We start from the raw sequence: 16,308 nt of genomic DNA on the forward strand, positions 1-16,308 counted from the left end.
GCCTTGCTCTGCCCCTGCCCCTGAGGTCCATTACTCATGGGCCCTGTTTCCCAGATGGGGAGGCTTGGAAAGGATAGGCCAGCTCAAGGTCATGCCGTGAATCCAGACTTTGGCCTCCGGTGCGTCAGTGAGTCTGCCCTAGACCATCCTGAACACCCAGCCTTCAGGGCAGGAGGGGAAGCTGTGGCCTGGGGTCCACACCTGGGCCCTGAGGGTGGGGACAAGGAGAGCAGGGTCCAGTTTGCCCTGTGAGGTGATGGGCCAGGAAAGAATAAGCTTGGTTTAGTCTGGATTGGAGGAGAGGTTTATTCCTGCTTCCTGATTTGGCACTGGGCACATTTGGACGGGGAGGAGGAGGGAAACAATTTGCCTAGGGGCTGGGCACGGTGGGTGAGGCAGCCCTGGTTCCTCCCAACTCTGTGGAGGCGTCTGGGTCAGTTCGGGGGAGGAGCAGTGAGCAGGGCCGGGCCAGGTGCCCCAGCTAGTCGCTGAGCTGGAGGGGCGCACTACCGTCCAGCGGGTGCCACAGCTCCAGCCGGTGGTCACTGTGGCCCAGGCACTCTCTCCAGTGCCGCTGGCGCTCCCCACTGGCCCGGCCACTCAGCTGCACCCCGCCTGGATTGGGGGATAGGAGTCAGGAGATATGTGGGAGCCCCTTGGGCCCCTCACCCAGCTCCCCTGCATTCCCACTCACCAATGAAGTCGTTGGCTGTGCCCAGGTCATAGTCCCACACAGACACCAGCAGGGTCTTCTGGGCCAGCTCCTCCCTGCGGCCTGCGTAGAAGAACTCCTGCCGGGAAGGAGACAGGAAGGAAGGAAGCCTCGGGTCCTTCCCAGCTTCAGAAACAGGCTTAGGCTGCTGAGGGGCTCAGGTTGGCTGGGACCTGTGTTCTCTGACTGAGGCAGGATGCTGACTTCCCCACCCCAGAGCAGCAGGACTGCCTTGACCTGGCCCTGGCCTACCTCATTGAATTCGGGGTTCAGGGTCTTCTTTCGAACACTGGTCTTATATTTAGTTTTTTTCCCCACATTTGGATGCAGGAATCTGGGGAGGATGGGGTCGGGTTAGGTGTGTCTCTGGAGAGATGAGCCCCAGAGGGACTCTGAGGAATCCCCATGCCCACCTGTCCACCTCTGTTCACACTCACAGGCGGACGAAGGGGTCCGAGTAGCCGTTGGCATCCATGGGGGCCAGGTGGGCGCACCGCAGCACCCCGACCAGCAGGCCGCCCCGCTGAGAGCTGTAGCACAGTGACAGCAGGATGCGCCCGCGCTCCTCCCCAGCCACCTCTGCCACCTCCTGCAGGGTAGGCTGGGGTCAGCCCCTCTGTGGCCCAGAGCCCACCCACCCACCAGTATCAGCCAGGGTGTGAGAGCTCAGACTGGCTGCAAAGAAGTCGGGCCAGTGATTTAACTTCATGTTTCAATTTCACAAACTCATGGACCTGGTGCCCTGGAAGGGAATTTCACGGGTCAGCTGTACCCTCCAGACCTAAGAAGGGGAGGGGCTTGCTCAGGCCACATCTTTGCCGTGGAGAGGAAGGGGACTGATGTTGAGAGCCACAGACAGGCCAGGCACTTGCTGATGGCCTCCCACTGAGTGCCCACGCCACCCTCCTGCTGGTAAAGCCCATGTCTCGGGAGCAGCTCCGAGAGGCTGTTCTCCACTCAAGGACGTACAGGTCTTTCCAGCTACAACACCCACCCTCCTCGCCCCCCACCATCCTGGGGACCAGATGCCGAATGCCTTTTGCCACACTCGGCCCCTGGTGCTTCCAAGAGGAGCCCCGGGGGAGGCTGGGAAGGACATGTTTCTCCCACACGTAACATAGGATTCGGTTTGCAGGAAGTCCAACCACCGTGCTAGCATCTAGTTCTTCCTGTGGGAGTGTCCCGTGGGCACCTGCCGTGCACCCCCGCACTGTAGTGAGTGGGACAGGAAGTGGGTGGCACAGGTTACCAGCCCCACGGAGGTGGGACTTGCCTGGCCTTGTTTAGGCATCAGCTGCAGTAACTTGTGGCTCCACTAGGGGGCAGGGCAGCAGCACTGGACCTTCAATCTAAGGGGCCTGGGCCAGTCCTGCCTCAGTCTAGTCTTTGGTCTCCCCTGGGGCCCCTCCAGTTACTGTCACTGCCTCCTGACAAGCGCTTGTCTAGGGCTACCAGCCTCAGGAGTGGCACCCACGTTGACCCCCGGGAGCAGCCAGGGAGCCCCACCTTGTCCATTCTCCCCTGCCCTCCCAGCTGCTCTGGCCACAGACAAATCGCATCATTTCAACATCTGCCTCCAGGTGGCCTGGGTCTCTGCCCCCTGAGGGCTTTGCGTATCCCAGTGCCCCACACATCCTCTGGCCTGGCTGTTCCCCAGGGCTCTGAGCACGCACAGAACGTATGGGGGTTGGCCTCAGTTTCTCCAAGCCCACCTCACACCTGCCTGATGCCCGAGTACCCCAGGCCTGTCCCCTTCACGCCTGCTCAGTTCCACCGTCCTACGCACCTCATACAGGGACATGCCACGGGATGTGTCCAGGCTCTCCGGCCTCTTGGTCTGAAAGAGCAGAGCCTGGTCACCTTGGCCGGATACTGCCCAAGTTTCCCTCCCCGCCCCTCCACTCTCCAGCTCCCCCAACACACGATTGCTGGACCCCAAAGCCCCACCTTGTGCGCCACCCTGACTCACCAGCCTCCGCTTCTCCAGACACACACTGAAGCTCCTGGCTCGGTTGGCCACCAACTTCCTCAGGGGCACCCGCAGCTCCCCCAGCGGAGGCACTCGTCGCCGCCGCGGCCGCAGCCGTGGGTCCTCACACACACACAACCTGGAGGCCACCCAGGTCAGACCTGGGCAGGCAAGCCCCCACTCCACCCTGTTCCCTCGTGGCCCAGGCTCAAGCCTCACCGCAGGGTCTTGCGCCCAGCATCCTGGTGGGTGAAGCCGTGATAAGTGAGCGTCTCTTCCCAGACAGGTCCCCTTGTGCCCCGAACTGTGCGCGTCCTCAGCTGGCTGGCCTGAGGGCCAGGCAGGGTGGGTCAGGGCCACCTCGGCCCCAGGGCCCCACCCTGGCCACCTCCCTCACAGAATCCCCAGTTGTGCAGCCTGCAATGGGAGCTCCAGGCCTGAGGTCCAGGCCTTGCGGGAGGATCCGGCCAGGACGGGTGGGTGTCCCAGGCTGGGTGTGTGGCTGAGGGGCAGCAGTAGGAGCCCGGGTCTTGCCCTCACCTTGCTGGCCCCTGGCAGCAGATTGGCTTTGACATAGGTGTCCAAGGAGCCTGAGGCTGGCGGCTTGAGGCCCTGGGAAGAAACAATAGATATGGGGCAGGCCTGTGGCCCAGGCCACTGTCTCAGGGGCCCCCGCCCATCCTTACCTTGGCACGGTGAGCCGTGCAGTGCAGGGCGCTGTTGTCCGCATCAAAAAGAAGTGTGAACTCGAGGGTGCCCAGGGTAGCTAAGGGCAGGTGGCACGCAGGTCAGTTCCTCTTGCACCCTACCCCCGTGGCACCATGCCTCCTGCCCTGCCCCTCACAGGTCAGATGCCTGGGATGCCTCAGACCCCATCCTGGCTGCGCTGGGCCCACCCAGGGTGTCCTCATCCCCTGCCCCACTCACTGCTGTCGTCCGAGTCTCCCTCTGGCTCTGGGTCTGGCTGCGGCTGGGGTGCAGAGCGGACGGCGGGAGACACTGCAGGGTGTGGGTCTGGGGCACACAGGGCAGGCTCAGCAAAGGGGTAGAAATGCGGGAAGTAGTCAGAAATGAGGTGGATGGGCTGGATGGGTCCCGGGTTCACATCGATGGCCATGTGCTCCTGCATGCTCACCCGCTGTGGCCGCCTCCAGCCCGCTGCCTCAGTGCCCGCCATGGGGGCTCAGACAAGGGGAGGGGCTCAGACAAGCCCCCTGGGACTGGATAGGAGGGGACCACACTGGGCCGAGACATGGTGCAGAGGCATCACTGCGGTGCTGAGAAGGGTCCTGGGCGGCAGCCGGGGACCTGAGGACAGAGGGCAGGGTTGGGTGGGTGGGGAAGTGGGGGCTTCAGCCTGGAGGGGGGCCCCGGTGCGCCGGCGGTGCCCGCTGGGCTCCTTACCTCTCTGAGAGCTCCGCCACCTGCCTCTGCCACCTGGCTCTGTTCGCTGCTGGCACTGGGTGTGCGCTGACTGAGGTGACTCATCTGTGTGACCCAGGGCCTCCTGGTACCCGCCAGGGAGGGGGAGGGGCGGAGCTCAGAGCCCACCTCCGGGGCTCAGGAGAGGGCACTTCCCTGCCCTCAACTCCGAGGGTCCCTTACTTGGCACGGGGCAAGGGGGCATCAGCCTCCCTCCGCCCCGTCCTTGTCAACCCCTCCCCCTGTTCACATGCTGTGGTTATTTTTACCACCATCATGGGACCTGCTCCAAGGCGAGGAGGCAGGATGCCTAGAGGTGACAGGGGTGTGAGGGGCAATGGGAGGGGTGTGTGGGGATGGAGAGTAGGTGAGAGGGAAGGGGTGCAGGAGGAGGGAGCATGTGGGGAGGTGAGAAGGGGCGGGGGTGTGGGGGCACTTTGGAAGGTATGGAGGGGTGCAAGGGGAGGTGAGATGGGAGGGCTCATGTGGAATGGGGGGGTGCCCGGGAAGAAGGGGGTACTTGGGGAAGAGGCCCCCTTGCAGCTCAAGCTTTTTGGCACATGGATCAGATCACATCAACCCCTCTCTCCTTTTATGGGCTTGGGATAAAATCCTAACCCGTCATGAGGCATGCCCCTGGGCACCCCCTCATCTCCACATTACTCTTCATGGTTTCCTTGGACACCCCAAGCTTTGTGCCCGTGCAGCTGCTGCCCCAACTGTCCTACCCTGCCCTTTGACCCGGCTCACTCCCGCCTTTGGTTTCAAGGTCACTCTGAAGGGGAACTTGGCTGGCTTTTACCTGCTCAGCATTCCCTTTTCCCAGTGGTCCTTTGGGGGCCGCCCCCTTCCCTATTCCCAGCCTAGGGGTTCACCCTCCTTCCCAGGGCTGTGCCCCAGACCCTGCCAATCAATGAATTCCAAATCCAGCAGCCACAGGACAGGCTCCGGGAAGGGCCTGTGACCCAGCAGGCCAGCGCAGGGCGCTTCTGGCTTACACCAAGCAACTCTCTTTTCTGTTGATGGAACACTGGAGCCACCCTAGAGCTGTGGCTCTCCTCATCTCTGTGGAGTGGAGACTGCTCCTGGGAATGAGGCCAACTCGGTGGAAAGCACAGCCAGAGAGAGCCCCTGGGTGCAGCCATGCCTGAAGCTGCGTTAACCCTGGATTCATAATCACCATTCCTCTTCTGGCCAGTCAGCCAGTGGGTGGAGTTTCCTATCACTTGTCCTGGCTAATACTGCCCAGTCCACATGCCAAAGTCCGACTGTCCCCCCTCAACTCTTCCACAGAACCCTGCATAATTCCACTGTTATTTATATGTGATCGTTTAATGTGCAAACACATGAGTATCTGGTCTAAGGTCTCCCCTAGTCTGAGCCCCCCCGCCCCCAACCCCCCAAGGTCAGGACAACATCTGCTGGTCCGCAGATGTGGCCCCAGCACAGCAGCTGGTGCATGGTGGGCACTCATTAGTCATGTGCAGGCCTCCTCTCCAGATTCCTGCGGCCCAGCACGTGGTCAGCCAGGCACGGAGGAAGGAGCACACAGTGGCTAAGGGTCTGGGCTCTAGTCAGAGAGGGCCCGGTTCAAATCCCAGCTTGGCCAAGGTGTCTGTCCTCTCTGAGCCCAGTCTCACCAGCCAGGGACAGTGTTGGCCCCACCTCACAGGGCTGAGGTGAGGGTGAAACGAGAGAAATGATGCCAAGTACCTGGTGCAGGGTCAGTGCCCACTGCGGGGGGTGACAGTGTGCTTGGACAGAGGTGCCCCAGCCAGGAGACCAGCTGTCCCATGGGGTCTGCTCGAGGTCAGGGCCCTAGCGCAGAAGATGCAGTTGCCAAAGAGTTGGTAAAGGCTCTTTATTCAGTCCCCAGGTGGAGCTGGCCTGGCAGGGTGAAGGCAGGGCCTGCTGAGGACCAGTCTTCAGCCCCGCAGCCTCCACGCCCCAGGGATATCCAGGCGGGGCTGGTAGGCACCAGGTACCAAGACCTGCAGGGTGAACTCGGTGATGATGGCCGTGAGCCCCCAGACACGGTGTGGCCCGTGAAGGAAGACAGGCATTGTGTAGCAGAAGTGGCCACCCTTGCAGAAGTGGGTATAGCCTTGGTTCTGCACCTGCAGCAGGTGGGCCAGGGGCAGTGCAAACACTTCCTCCACCTACGGACAGGAGGCAGCGAGACGGTGGACAGAGGGCTGACCATGCAGCTCCCCCATTGGGACGGCCCAGTCCCCCGGCACCCTTGCCCCTACTCACCTCCTCGGGGTTGGGCTGGAGGTTCTGGGGATCCAGTGGGCCCACACCAGCAAGCACCGGCACCACGGTGTTCCTTGCCTGGGCCAGGAAGGAAGGCAGTCAAGGGAGGCATGGCCTTGGCAGGCCTTTGGGGCTGGAGAAGGGAGGCTGAGAGGAAGACCCCACCCTTGCCATCCAGAGGCCTTTAGCAGCCAAGGCCAGGTCCATCTGGCCCCGGTCCTGCGTGGGGCTCCCTCCAGCCGTGCTGACGGACTCGGGTTCCCATTCAGGCCTCTGGGCCTTCGCAGACTGTTCCCTCTACTTAGAACAACCTTCCCTTACTTTTACTTCCCTAAAATCTGCCGCTTGTCATTCCATCCCTTCCTACCCTGTGGGGCCTTCCTCAACCCTCATCCACCAAACTGGACAGAGCCGGCCCACCCCAGAGCCACTCCCACCCGGAACCTGAGCCTCAGTATCCCTGTGAGAAGAGGATAAAAATACCCGGGCCCCGCCCTGATGGGTTGTGGGGGATGGAAGAGGAGGGACAGGCAGGTGCCGGCTGCTTACTGCATTCTACACCTGCTGGAGTCCATGACCATGCTCCTTGTCCCTGGGGTCCCCGTGCCTAGCCCAGGGCAGGCAGAGTGGGTGAATGGGGTAAAGGATGGCTGTGGCCTCAGAGCCTGGTGGGCTCACCTGGTCATATACGGGCTGCAGGACACCCCACACATGGTTCTCAGGCACAGCCAGGCCCAGCTCCTCCTGGGTCTCCCTCAGGGCAGTGTGCACCACATCCTGGTCAGCCGGGTCACACTTGCCACCTGGGAAACTAAACAGGCACAGGCAGTGTGGCGGAGGGCCAGTGACCCCTAAGCTCCTGCCCCGTTTACAGTGAGGCCGGCGGAAGCCACAGGGCCTCTCCAGGCTCTTGACCTCCTTGAGCAATGGGGGTAAGGGAGAGAGAGAGGCCCTGGGACTCAGACACGCGAATTCTGTCTGTGGTAGCCCCCAGGCGCTGACATTGACCCTAGGGTGTCCCCAATTCCCGCCGAGGGCGGGGCCAGGGCGGGAAGCCGGAAAGCCCCGCCCCCGGGCTTTCAAGGCTCTGGGACCCAAATCTTCCTACAGCGGCCCGGAGAGGTGCCGCCTTTTTAAGAGGGGGTCACAGCTCAGAGAGAGGTGTCGCAGGCTCGACGTGATGCGGGCGCGCTTCGAGGGAGCCCACGCGGCGCCCGGAGCGACGGGCTCTCCGCAGACCCATTCTACAGAGGCGGAAACCGAGGCCCGGAGAGGCTCAGTGCTGGGCCACGGTCCTAGCGTCTCCGGGGTTCGGCGGCCTCCTACCAGAGGGGAGAGGAGGTCCCGGGCGGGGTACCTGACGTCGCCCTTGTGCCTCCCGGCCAGGCGGCTGGACCGCAATGTGTAGAGCAGCGCCGGGACTCCGCGCACCGAGCACAGCGGCACGAGCACCGCGGCCGCTGCGGGCCGCGCGCGGAACCGGGCCGTGGCCTTTGCCAGCAGCTGCCGGCAGCGCCGCTCGCCCTCCGCCGACAGGCAGTCGGGCAGCATGTCCGGCCGGAGGCGCCGCTCCTGCCAGGGCGCCGGGCCGCGGGAGGCAGGGGGCGGGCAGCGCTCTGGAGCTCGGGGACGCGGCGCGGGCGGCGCCGGAATGGGCCCGGACGCCCCGCCCCGCCCCGCCCCGCCCCAGCCCTTGGGGCTCCGAAGTCGCCCCGGCGGTTTAGAGGCGTGGCCTGTGCAAAGGGCGTGGCCTGTACACGGGGGCGTGGCTTTGCAAGGGGCGGGCTCCAGAAGGGAAGGCGGTGGGCGGGCCCGGAAGGGGCGTGGACCGGTGTCCTGGCTGCCCGCAGAGGGCGGCTGGGCCGGGGCGAAGCTGGGATGGATGGTTAGGCTTGTGTGTCCTCGACCTTCGGTCGTGCTCGGCCCGGGACCGAACCCAGCCCTTCCGACACGGAGCTCAGGAATCCGGGTGTCTTGCTGCTGAGGCCGCCCCCCACCCCCCGGCTCCCGTCCCTCTGCGCCCGTGTGTGTCCGTTCCTCCCCAAGGACCTCACAGGAACTGCTCCAAGATGGGCGGCGTCGGCGTTTAGGGGTTCTTGGGGCGCTCCCTAGGATAACAGGGCCGCGCCGCGACCTCCCGCTCCTAGGGACCCACTCCCGCCTGCCTTCCCGGAGCTGTCTCCCGGCGTTCTCCCAGGCCCCCTTCCCTCTCCTTTCCACTCCTTTCTTGAGGTGTTGGTTTAAAGGTCGCTTTCTCTAGATGCCGTCCCGGGTCAGTCTTGATCAGATTCTCAAACCCCGCCCCCGCCCGACCTTGGCCCGTGTGGCCATTGCCTACTGTGGTTCTGTAACCCTCGGCCGGACCCTGGCCCCTGAGGGCCAGACGACCCCAACCTGTGCCCGGCACCTAGACGTTGAGTGGCAGGTGTCGTCACACCTTGACTTTGAGCAAGTACCTCTCTGAGCTGCAGTCCAGCCCTCGTCTGGGCACGCGGGTAGGGAGCGGGAACCCCGCCCCCCACCCAGCCCTGGGCCAGCGGCGCTGGGAGAGCTCTGGGTGTCTGCAGCCCAGGCTCTGGCGTTGGAGTGTTCCTGAGCCCTCCACCCTCAGCCCTGAGGACAGAAGTGCTCTGACCACCCATGCCAAATGGTTTAATGTTTGGGGTAAGGAAGAGGGGAGCCGGGTTTGGAGGAGTCACCCCCAAGGCAGAAGGGGACAGGTTGGGAGGTAGGAGGCCTGGCTCCAAGCCTGGCACCATCCCAGCCTTGCCGTGATTCTGGGCAGGTAACCTCCCTCTCTCGGCTTCTGTGTTCACTGCTGAGCTTGGGAGGGGAGGGGTCTCTGCGGAGGTGAGCTGGAGGGCGTGGGGTCCAGGGTAAGAGGACTCTGTCCACAGGGTACCCATCATCACTGAGGGTCCTGGTGAGACCTCAGGCACGTGGCAGTGGGGGACAGGAGCCCCAACCCAGCTTGGAGGGGCAGGCCCCCCTGATCCCTGTCAGCCTGGATATTGGGGAGGGGATATGGTGTGGGCCGGGCCCTTGGGATTCCAAGAGAGCTTGAGGCTCCAGGGTACAGGTCCTGATAGGTGAGGGCCCGGTAGGTGGCGGGGGCCAGCAGAGCCTCAGGGGTGGCCAGCAGCGGATGGTGGAGCCGAGCAGGGGTCCTGGAGGTGGGAGCTGGAGCTTTGTTGGGATCTGAGGGAGGAATTGGTCTGAGTGAACCCCAGACCTCCCCTCACTTCCACTCCTGCCCGTCTCGGCTTCTCCCACCCCAAGTTGCCCACCTCAGTCTTTGCTCTGGCTCTTGCCTCTGTCTGGAATTTCTTTCTCACTTTCTCCTTCCCAGTCCTGCAAGGCCCAGCTTGGGAGCCACCTCCTCCAGGAAGTTCACCTGTTCGCCCCCGCCCCGCCCCGCCCCCTCCCCCTCAGAAACGTGTCCCTACCCTGTTCTCTCTGCCCTGGGCCTCAAATTGCCTGAGAAATCTCTGCTTCCCCTTCTGTCCACACAGGTGCCCAGTGGGCTTGCTGAGTGTGCTGGAGCCTCTTTTTGGAAGCCCTGTGGTGCTGCCCCCTGGCTTCTCACCCACCGTGTCGGCTCTGGTCCCACTGGGGTCTAACCTTTCTCCTCTGTGGAGCCTGTCAGCAGGCAGGGGCCGAGGCTGCTGCGACTCCGGGCTGGGACACTGAGCAGGGGCTGTGCAGATGCAGTCCTGGAGATGGGCAGGCAGGGATGGGGGCAGGGGGGCAGGCAGGGATGGGCAGGGGTCAAGGTGAAGAACCACGCCAAGGATCTGGTTCCGAGTCAGCCAATGAGACCCAGGACCAGTCAGTGGGCGTGGCCCTCCTAAGGAGCCCAGCCCTAGCAGATGCCTGGGGACGGGGCTGAGGGGCTGGGTCAGGGCAGCGGGGCAAGCCTGACAGGAGTCAGTCAGTACCAGGAGTCCGGGTCACTCTCTCTAAAGCCCTTGGCAAAAGGGTTGCTGGCGATTTTCAGCTGCGTGATCTGCAGAGAAGAGAGTGAAGTTAAGGGTCAGCCCTGAACTGGGGAAAGGCTGTGGGGCGCCAGGCTCACCCATCCTTACCTCCCTGGACCCCCCCAGTCAGGAGGCCCTGGGACCCGGAACCACAGCCGGTGTGAAGGGAGGGGAATGACTGGGCAGATGCTCACTGAGCTCCAGGGAAGGAGAGAAGGGCTGGGGTCTGTGCGCATGTGGCGACTAAGAGACTTGAGCCTCAGTCTCCATGCCTATGAAATGGGCTGGCAGGTGCCCCATAAGCTGTGGCCCAACCCACCCGGTGGTTCTGATACGCAGTCACGGCCGTGAACTGGGTCTCCGTGAAGACGAAGGACTTGAAGTTCTCCTGGGCATAGCGCTCGCTGTCCTTGCGCGGGTCCACGAAGACCACGTGGAAGCGGGGCTGGTAGCGGTGCATGGAGTTGAGAATGATCTGTGGGGGGACAGCAGGCTGTCCCTGAGGCTGAAGCCGCCCCCCCGGGGCAGGCAGTGCCCTGGGCCTGCTGCCGCCGTTCCTTTGCGGGTGGTTCAGGCCCCTGGGGTTTGAGCCGCTGCTTTGCTTTCTTTCACACCCACAGGTCGGCTGCCCGCCTCGCCTGCCTTCAGAACTGTCCAATATCTGACCGCCCCGCCCACCCCAGGGCCTCTACCCCAGCTGGCCTCCACCATCTCACCTGGGTTTCCTCAACTGCCTCTTGGCTGCCTCCCTGCCTCCACCTGGCCCCTCCATCCACTCTCCACACGGCAACCCAGGGAGCCACGCATGTCACCCCCTCCTCAGACCTCTCCTGTGGCTCCAGAGCAAAAGCCAGAATCCTCTCTGCAGCCAACTGGTGAGCAGGTGAGCCTGGCCCAGGGCCTCCCCCTCCCCCGCCCCCTCCTCGCTCCAATGCAGCCACATGGCAGCTCTCCCAACACTTCTCAGCGCCTCTGCCCACCTGCAACAGCTCCCCTTCTAGACGCACAGGCTCCCTCCGTCCTTCCCATCCTGCCTGCATCCTCCGCAGCGACTTCCTGGGCCCCAGGGAGCAGCCACCTCCCAGCCCTGTTCCTGGGGCCTTTGTGCTCCCGGCGTTTATCGCCCCCTGAGACACCGCATCCAGTGTTTCCTGGACTTTTGCTCACCATCCTCCCCTCCCCCAGGAGGTGAGCCCTGTGAGGGCACCATCTCTGTCTGATGGACAGAGTGTCAACAGTCCTGCGTGACCTACCATGGGCCTGTCCATACACTGTCCATGAGAAGGACTGTGTTTGCTGGAACATTCCCACTCCCTCAGCCCACTTCCCCCACCTGCCTGAACAGTGCCCTCTGCGGCCCCCATCTCCCCCGCGGTGACCAGCAGTGGTGGGCGGGGATGCTGGGCAGCAAGGCCTGGCTCCCCTGACTAGGCCCGGCCCCGCCCCCCATGGCCGGGGCCTCACGTGGCCGTTGTCGTCCAGCAGGTTGTTGGTCAGCTTGAGCTTGTCAAAGGACACGATCTGGCGCATCCACTGTGCGCCCTTGGCCGGTGAGTCGGGGTGGAAGTGCACTCGGCCGGGCGTGGCCGGGTCCGCCTTGCCTGCCACCAGCCAGGCCGAGCTGTGGAAGGCGTACCTGGGGGGCAGAGCGAGCTGGTGAGGGTGCCCGTCTGCATCACACAGCACCCTCACCTGCTGCCCCAGTCTGGAGCCAAGTCCGGCGGGCAAAGGGGCTGTTAGCGCCCCCAGGAGTGCCCACGCACTACCCCCATCTTGCACACGGGGAACCAGAGGCTCTGAGAGTTTCCTGTGGTCCCACCTGCTGTCCTGGGCTGGCCCACTGCCCGCTGTCGGCTGCTGGGCTGGTGCCCCTGCCACCAGACTCCCCGCTGTTGCCCCAGGACAGGCCTCCCTGGTGCTGCTCGATTGGCCCCTGCCTCCCCGGAGTGCGGCGAGGGGTCGACTCCCCATCTCAGCACCTGCGGACTGAGCCGCTTCCCCCCGAGGCCCCACACCTGTATCTCTTGTCGTCCAGGGGCACGAAGTCCATGAGCAGGGCGTAGTCGGCCAGCGAGTCCATGCCCAGGATCTTCACCTGGAAGGTGGGGAACATCCTCCTGCGGGAGGGGGGTGCCCGCAGCCTGAGTGCGGCCCCAGCCTGGCCCGGCCGCACCCACATGCACACCCCACCTGCCCCTCACACCTGCCTGCCTTGGTGACGATCATCTCTGTGCCCAGCTGGTTGAACTCCTCCCACAGAGCCTTCATCTCCAGCTGGACCGTCACGCTGGACACGTGCGGGTTCTTGGGGCCCTGCCCGGTGGGCTCAGCCATGGCTCGGGCCCCTGCGGAGCCAGTGGAAAGGCCTGATGGGAACGGAGAAACCAGCCGGGGCTCCCAGCTGGAGCTGCTCATGGGCAGGGGGTAGGTCTCGGAAGCTGCAAGTACCCCAAGGCCCGCAGCGAGGAAGGCTGGGGAGAGAGGACAGAAGCATGGACCCTGCTCGCCCCCACTCCACCCATCTAGCCCTCAGCCTCCAGAGGCTGCATCTAGGTGCCTCTTTCTCCAGGAAGTCCTCCCTGACTGCCAGGTCTGTGTGTTCCCACAGTTAACGTGACTCAGCATCACCTCGTAAGGTAAATAAATGCTCAATTATCGATCAGACCATCAAACCTCAGAGGGAAGGTAGGGGAGGGTGGGGGTAAGGGAGAGAGATCAACCAAAGGACTTGTATGCATGCATATAAGCCTAACCAATGGACACAGCCACCAGGGGGGTGAGGGCATGAGCTGGGGGGGGGGGGGGGGCAAGGAGGGATAAGGATACATATGTAATACCTTAATCAATAAAGAACAATTTAAAAATAAATAAAATGCTCCTGGCGGCCGGAGACCAGGCCTGGCTGGCTCCCCAGCGGATCTCTGAGCTGCCAGGTGGCCGAGAGCAAATTGCTTCACTTCCCTGAGCCTCAGCTTCCACAGCCATCACCAGGGCTTCGCAATGCCTGGCTCACAGGGCTGCAGGGAGGGCCTGGGAGGACAGCTACGGGGCCTGGCACACAGTTAGCCCTTCATAATGACGCGTTTTACAGATAACGGGACGCCTGAGATGTGGGGGTGGGGGTGGGGGTCTTTCTCAGCTCCGTGGAGACCCCACGGCCTTGTCCCCCCGAAGAAGAGCTGAGCTGAGAAGAGACCCCCCACATTACCACGAATTGCTCTTACCGTCTCTGACCTGGAAACCCCGCCCAAATCCTGCCTTCGGGAGCCATCGGTCTGCCCTGGCCTCCTCACTTTTCTCTCAAGATCCTGCCTTTTGATCTGCAATCCTGGCACAAGCCTTGGCCAAAAGCTGTGTCACCCTCCACCCTTCTGGTTAAACAAAAAACATCCTAACTACAATGATGGGATGTTTACACCCACGAGGATGGTGATTAGCAAAACAATAACAATAACAGAAAATTATGTGTTGGTGAGGATGCGGAGCAATTGGAACCCTGTGCACTGCTGGTGGGACTGTAAAACGGTGCAGTCGCCGTGGGGAACAGAATGGTGGTTCCCCAAAAACTAATCTTAGGATTCCCACATGACCCAACCACCTAACTCCTGGCATCTACCGAAAAGAACTGAGAGCAGCGGCCCGGACAGGGACCGGTACATCGTGCTCACGGCAGCACTGTTCACAACAGGCAGTGGCGGAGGCAACGCAAGTGCCCGTGAATGGATAAGCAAAATGTGGTCTATCCAGACACTATTCATTATGCTCCAGCCTTAAAGAGAAGGAAGTGCTGCCCGGCCAGCGTGGCGCAGTGGTTGAGGGGTGGACCTATGAACCAGGAGGTCACGGTTTGATTCCCAGCCAGGGCACATGCCTGGGTTGCAGGCTTGATCCCCAGTGTGGAGTGTGCAGGAGTCAGCTGATTGATGATTCCCTCTCATCAGTGATGTTTCTATCTCTTTCTCTCTCCCATCCTCTCTGAAATAAATATATATAGAGATATATATTTTAAAAAAGAAGGAAATTGAGGACATATGCTGAGTGAAATAAGCCAGACAGAAGAACAAATACAGTATGAATCCACTTACAGGAAGTCCCTAGAGCTGTCAAATTCATAAACAGAAAGTAGGACGGTGGGTGCCAGGAGCTGGGGGAGGGGAGGGGAAGTCAGTGTTTAAAGCGGACAGAGTTTCAGCGTTACAAGACGCAAAGCGTTCTGGAGATGATGGTGGTGACGGCTGCACAACAGTGTGACTGTGCTTCATTCCCCTAAACTGCATTTTTAAATGGTAATTTTAATGTTACGTACATTTTCCACAATTAAAAATTTTTAAATAGAAAAAAAATTCCTGAAACACAAGCGATTAGTTAATAGCCGCCCCAGGAGGAGCCGAGGGTCTGGTAACACCGTGGGACCCCCTGGCAGAGGTAGAATATCGGTGCCGGATGGATGGACAGACAGACAGGTGGGTGGGTGGAGGGAGCGTCTGAAGAGCCAAACTGGCCACAGCTGGCACTGAGGAAGCACCTGGTAGGAGTGTGGGGCCTGGGACCACATTGGAGAAGGGGCATCTCGCTAAAGCCCCGGTATTCCTGGGGTCGGGGGGTGCGTGGGGTGGAATGTCCGGTCTGCATACCCCAGCGGGGCGTGAAGGGTGGATAGACAGATGTCCCCCATCCTCTGGGACCAGGCCATCAGGTGGGCAGCTGCAGGTGTGACATCCAGGTATGAGGCCAGCCCCCAGCGTCCACGGTGGTGGGTCCCAAGGGAGAAGCTCATGGCTTTGCTGGGCCCGGGGGCTTCACAGGCTGGTCACTGGCACCCAGGTCTTCTCTGAGCCCCCTGCTCCTCCCAGTCAATGTCCTGCCCCTCAGTGCCCTCAGAAACTGGAGGGGGGGGCCTGTCCTCAGCCCAGTCCCCCTAAAACTAGCACCGCTCAGGTCGGGAGATGCCAATTTCCCACAGGCTGCAGGGGCGAGGCCCGGAGAGGGGAGGGGACAGGCCCAAGGTCACCCATGCCTGATAAGGCTCTCGCCTCCCAGAAGCAGCTCTGACCCCTGCCTGTCGGCACCCCACAATTGCACCTGGATGGCTGGGAGTCCATCAGCCCTGCCCTGACAGCCTGGGGTGCCCCTGCCTCACCCTCTTGCCTGGGCCCAGGTCCAGTGGGGTCTCCTTGGTCCCTGCTCTGCCCCACTCACTCCAGAGCCGGAACCCACCCACCCTGGCTGCCCACGCTGTACCTGCCATGCGGACGGCCTGGGTGTCCAGGAGCAGCCCTGCTCAGTCCGGGCCCTGCCGGCCGGGGGTGGGGCGGGGTGGTCAGCCACTCCTGGTCTCCTGGTTCATTCAGCGCACAGCCCGGCTCTCAGGTGCTCGCTCCGTCTTCGGTCTCTTGGCAGGACTGTCCTTCGCTCCTCAGTCGCCCGGGTCTTGGTTTTACACCTGGTCTCTGCAGGGGGGACCCCGGCTCTGGGCTGTGCAGGGCCCCTTTCTCCAAGCCACCGCACGCTGCACCATCTGAGGCCACTGGCCAGGCTGGTCCTGCCCTGGGCGGCGCTGTGCGGGAGGAGGGCAGGTGGGAAGGCTCTGACGTGGCAAAGCCTCCCTCTCCCCTACCGGTCCCCCTCCTGGCTCCCTCCCTTCCCCTGCGAGGAGCCCCCAGCCATTCCTGATCAATGGCCCAGGCACAGGGTGGGGGCCTATCTGGAGGACGAGCTGGGTGGTCCGCAGGGGCCCAGGCCTGGCTGACGGGAGGGGCCGGGCCGATGGGGCCTCGGGGAGGTGGGGGCCAGGGCAGTGGCCGTAGCAGCAGGGGCTGCAGGGCAGAGGCAGTGGCCTCTCACCAGGACCCAGACCCCTGACCTGGGGCTGCTGGGGTGGAGCCACGGGGAAGCTGAGCGGGAAACTGGAGCAGGTGCTGCAGAGACAGAGCCTGAGTGGGCGGGAGGGAGCCTGGTGCCCCTCATGGTTT

General features: G+C 62.7%; 3 protein-coding genes across 3 annotated transcripts; all 3 read right to left on the reverse strand.

Moving 5' to 3' along the window:
• Positions 1-9: 9 nt before the first annotated feature.
• Positions 10-5,556, reverse strand: LOC307109106 (double C2-like domain-containing protein gamma). The gene is given in 12 exon segments (XM_079787672.1): positions 10-615; positions 695-791; positions 965-1,046; positions 1,150-1,301; positions 2,499-2,549; positions 2,682-2,820; positions 2,901-3,010; positions 3,222-3,293; positions 3,368-3,447; positions 3,609-3,864; positions 3,870-3,989; positions 4,086-5,556. Coding segments are annotated over 11 exon segments (1,239 nt in total). The 5' UTR covers positions 3,936-3,989; positions 4,086-5,556; the 3' UTR covers positions 10-481.
• Positions 5,557-5,560: 4 nt separating this feature from the next.
• NUDT8 (nudix hydrolase 8) lies at positions 5,561-8,014 on the reverse strand. The gene is made up of 4 exons (XM_079787673.1): positions 7,717-8,014; positions 7,038-7,170; positions 6,360-6,437; positions 5,561-6,262 (listed from the first exon to the last, which is right to left on the reverse strand). The coding sequence occupies exons 1-4, from the start codon at positions 7,908-7,910 to the stop codon at positions 6,029-6,031; spliced, it is 639 nt and encodes a 212-aa protein (XP_079643799.1). The 5' UTR covers positions 7,911-8,014; the 3' UTR covers positions 5,561-6,028.
• A 1,222-nt stretch (positions 8,015-9,236) lies between these two features.
• TBX10 (T-box transcription factor 10) lies at positions 9,237-15,677 on the reverse strand. Its single transcript, XM_079786857.1, has 8 exons — positions 15,578-15,677; positions 12,540-12,807; positions 12,352-12,453; positions 11,801-11,972; positions 10,656-10,811; positions 10,298-10,365; positions 9,981-10,072; positions 9,237-9,557 (listed from the first exon to the last, which is right to left on the reverse strand). The coding sequence occupies exons 1-8, from the start codon at positions 15,582-15,584 to the stop codon at positions 9,268-9,270; spliced, it is 1,155 nt and encodes a 384-aa protein (XP_079642983.1). The 5' UTR covers positions 15,585-15,677; the 3' UTR covers positions 9,237-9,267.
• Between the last annotated feature and the right edge of the window lie 631 nt (positions 15,678-16,308).

Source organism: Cnephaeus nilssonii (genome assembly GCF_951640355.1).
Source record: "Cnephaeus nilssonii genome assembly, chromosome: 13".
Taxonomy (NCBI): domain Eukaryota; kingdom Metazoa; phylum Chordata; class Mammalia; order Chiroptera; family Vespertilionidae; genus Cnephaeus; species Cnephaeus nilssonii.